This window comes from Chiloscyllium plagiosum, unplaced genomic scaffold (genome assembly GCF_004010195.1).
Source record: "Chiloscyllium plagiosum isolate BGI_BamShark_2017 unplaced genomic scaffold, ASM401019v2 scaf_73978, whole genome shotgun sequence".
In the NCBI taxonomy this organism is placed as follows: Eukaryota; Metazoa; Chordata; class Chondrichthyes; order Orectolobiformes; family Hemiscylliidae; genus Chiloscyllium; species Chiloscyllium plagiosum.
The window spans coordinates 1-2,275 of NW_025179421.1; the positions used below are offsets into that span (position 1 = coordinate 1).

General features: G+C 42.2%; 1 protein-coding gene across 1 annotated transcript; it reads right to left on the reverse strand.

Moving 5' to 3' along the window:
- Window positions 1-270: 270 nt before the first annotated feature.
- On the reverse strand, window positions 271-1,096 carry LOC122545411 (centrosome-associated protein 350-like; the record flags this gene model as incomplete). The annotated part of the gene is made up of 2 exons (XM_043684440.1): window positions 271-467; window positions 945-1,096. Coding segments are annotated over 2 exons (349 nt in total), but the record flags the coding sequence as incomplete, so codon positions are not given.
- Between the last annotated feature and the right edge of the window lie 1,179 nt (window positions 1,097-2,275).

Sequence of the window (2,275 nt, forward strand, 5' to 3'; positions counted from 1 at the left end):
CGATCACAAAGATTAACAATGTAAAAGATTAATCCCTCTTCAAGATTTATAAACTGTGGGCACATTGTGAGCGAGTGGTACTTATCATTTAAAAAAACAGTCCTTGCCCAACACTTGCCTTACACTCATTGCTCCAGCTGCTCCTCATCCTCTACATCTGAATCTCATGGCAAGATACCTAGAACATGGAAAGTAGCAACTATTCCAAGCACTGAGATCCCACTAATTGGCACCACCACTCACCCTTGGCTAACCCATGGGAGAACTCACTTTTACAGCTACTGAAGCCGATTGATCCTGCAGTATGTCTTCATCAGAATCATCCTGCTGGCTGCGTTTCTTCCCCATTTTCAAGCAGCGATGGCTCTTTGATGGCAGAAGGGGACGGAAGGATTTCTCTTCAGTGTCATCTTCAGTCATTGAGTCATCGAACTTAACAGAGTACTCAATGGCAACAGAAACAGAATCTGGAGAGACAATAAATGATTGACATTGTTCTTTGTTATTTTCCATTGCTCACTGAAAGATTTAGAACTGGAACATGAAGTTCAAGGCCGAGCTAGAATCCTTGGATTAGTTATCTGCCCAAGGAGCAGAGTTGGGTTACAATTATCGATTCAACACAACTGTTATGTTGAATCACACATTGTTTAAGGGGACAGGAGGAAGTTTCCTTATGCATAACCACAGATCCAAGGGGAACACAAGAAAGTTGGATTGAATAGCTTAAGCACATGACTGAAGAAAGGGAACTTGAAATAAATCAGTGCAAGACATGTTACTATTTGACCTACATGTCCTTTGGGTATGGAAGGAGTGCTTACGTGGCAATTGATTTGGTTGATTTGAATCAGTTAACTGAAGAGACACCATTCCCCATTTAAGCCATGAGATCAGTGGAAGGACAAAACATCATTTCTGGTTAAAGAATTCGCCTTTCTCACCAGGTAATGAAGGCAGATTGTCACTGCGGATCGAGTTGTCAGCTGCTGTTTGAACCACCTCTTCAATAGAGCTGTTTCCCTTTGTATGGTGGGAGGTTCTGCTTTTCTCCAAGAATGGTAAGGATGGGCTGTCTTGTTTACTGCTGCCACTGCTGCCATAGAAATGTCACAGATCAACACACATGCACAGGTTTAGAACACAAAACCAGAGTCTCGGTATTTGTGATTTACACAGGCCTCCTTCTGTATCTCTCCACCTAAACCCATCAACATATTTTTCTTCGATAACTTGTATTCCAAGCTTCTTCTTGAATTCATCTGTTGTTTGCTTCAATTATTCAAACCTCTTTCTGGGTAAAGACCTTCCCCACTGCCCCCCGCTCCACCCCCCACCTCCTCCCCAGCAAATTCCCTGTTGGATGTAATAGTGACTACTATTGTATCCATAGCTCCAGTGGATAGTGTCATTCAAAAGCAGAAATATCTTTTCTATGTCAACCCTATCAAACCCCGACATAACTTTAATGGCCTCGACCATGTCACTTTTTTTCAACAAGATAAGACTGTCCAATCTTGCTTGATGGATTAAAATTCAGTTTTGATATAATTCCAGTTTTGATATAATTCCAACATTTTTAATATATTCCCTACTGCCTCTACATCCATATTACAATATGCAGATCAGAACTGTTTGCTGTGCTCCAAGGGTGATCTGTTCATGGTTCTACACGTATCTAACACATCTCCATTCTGTAACCCCAGAAATAAACCCATGCTCAACTTTTCTTTAGAACCTGATGATCCGGTGTCATTTACTGCTAGTGACTAATTTTTATCACCAAATTCCCCACCATCAACATTCTGGGGGGTTACTATTGACTAGAAATTGAACTGGACTAGCCATCTAACTACTGTGGCCACAAGAGAAGGTCAGAGGCAATGAATCCTGCAAAAATAAACCACCTCCCGAATCCCTGAAGCCTGTCCACCATCTACAAGCCACAAGTCAGAAGTGCAATAGATTATTCGCTACTTGGCTTGGTTTGGGTGCAGCTCCAAGAACACTGAAGAAGCTTGACGGCATCTGGAAAAAGCAGACTACGTGATTGGGGCCACATTCACTCCCTCCACCATTAATGCCCAGGGCAGCAGTGTGTACTATCAACAAGATACACTGCAGAAATTCATAATACTTCGATATGGATCTTCCAAACCCATGACCAATACCATTTCGAAGGACAAGGGAAGCAGATTCATGGGAACACCACCACCTACAGGTTCCCTTCCGAGCCACTACTATCTTGAGTTGAAAATCTTTCAGCTGTCCTTAA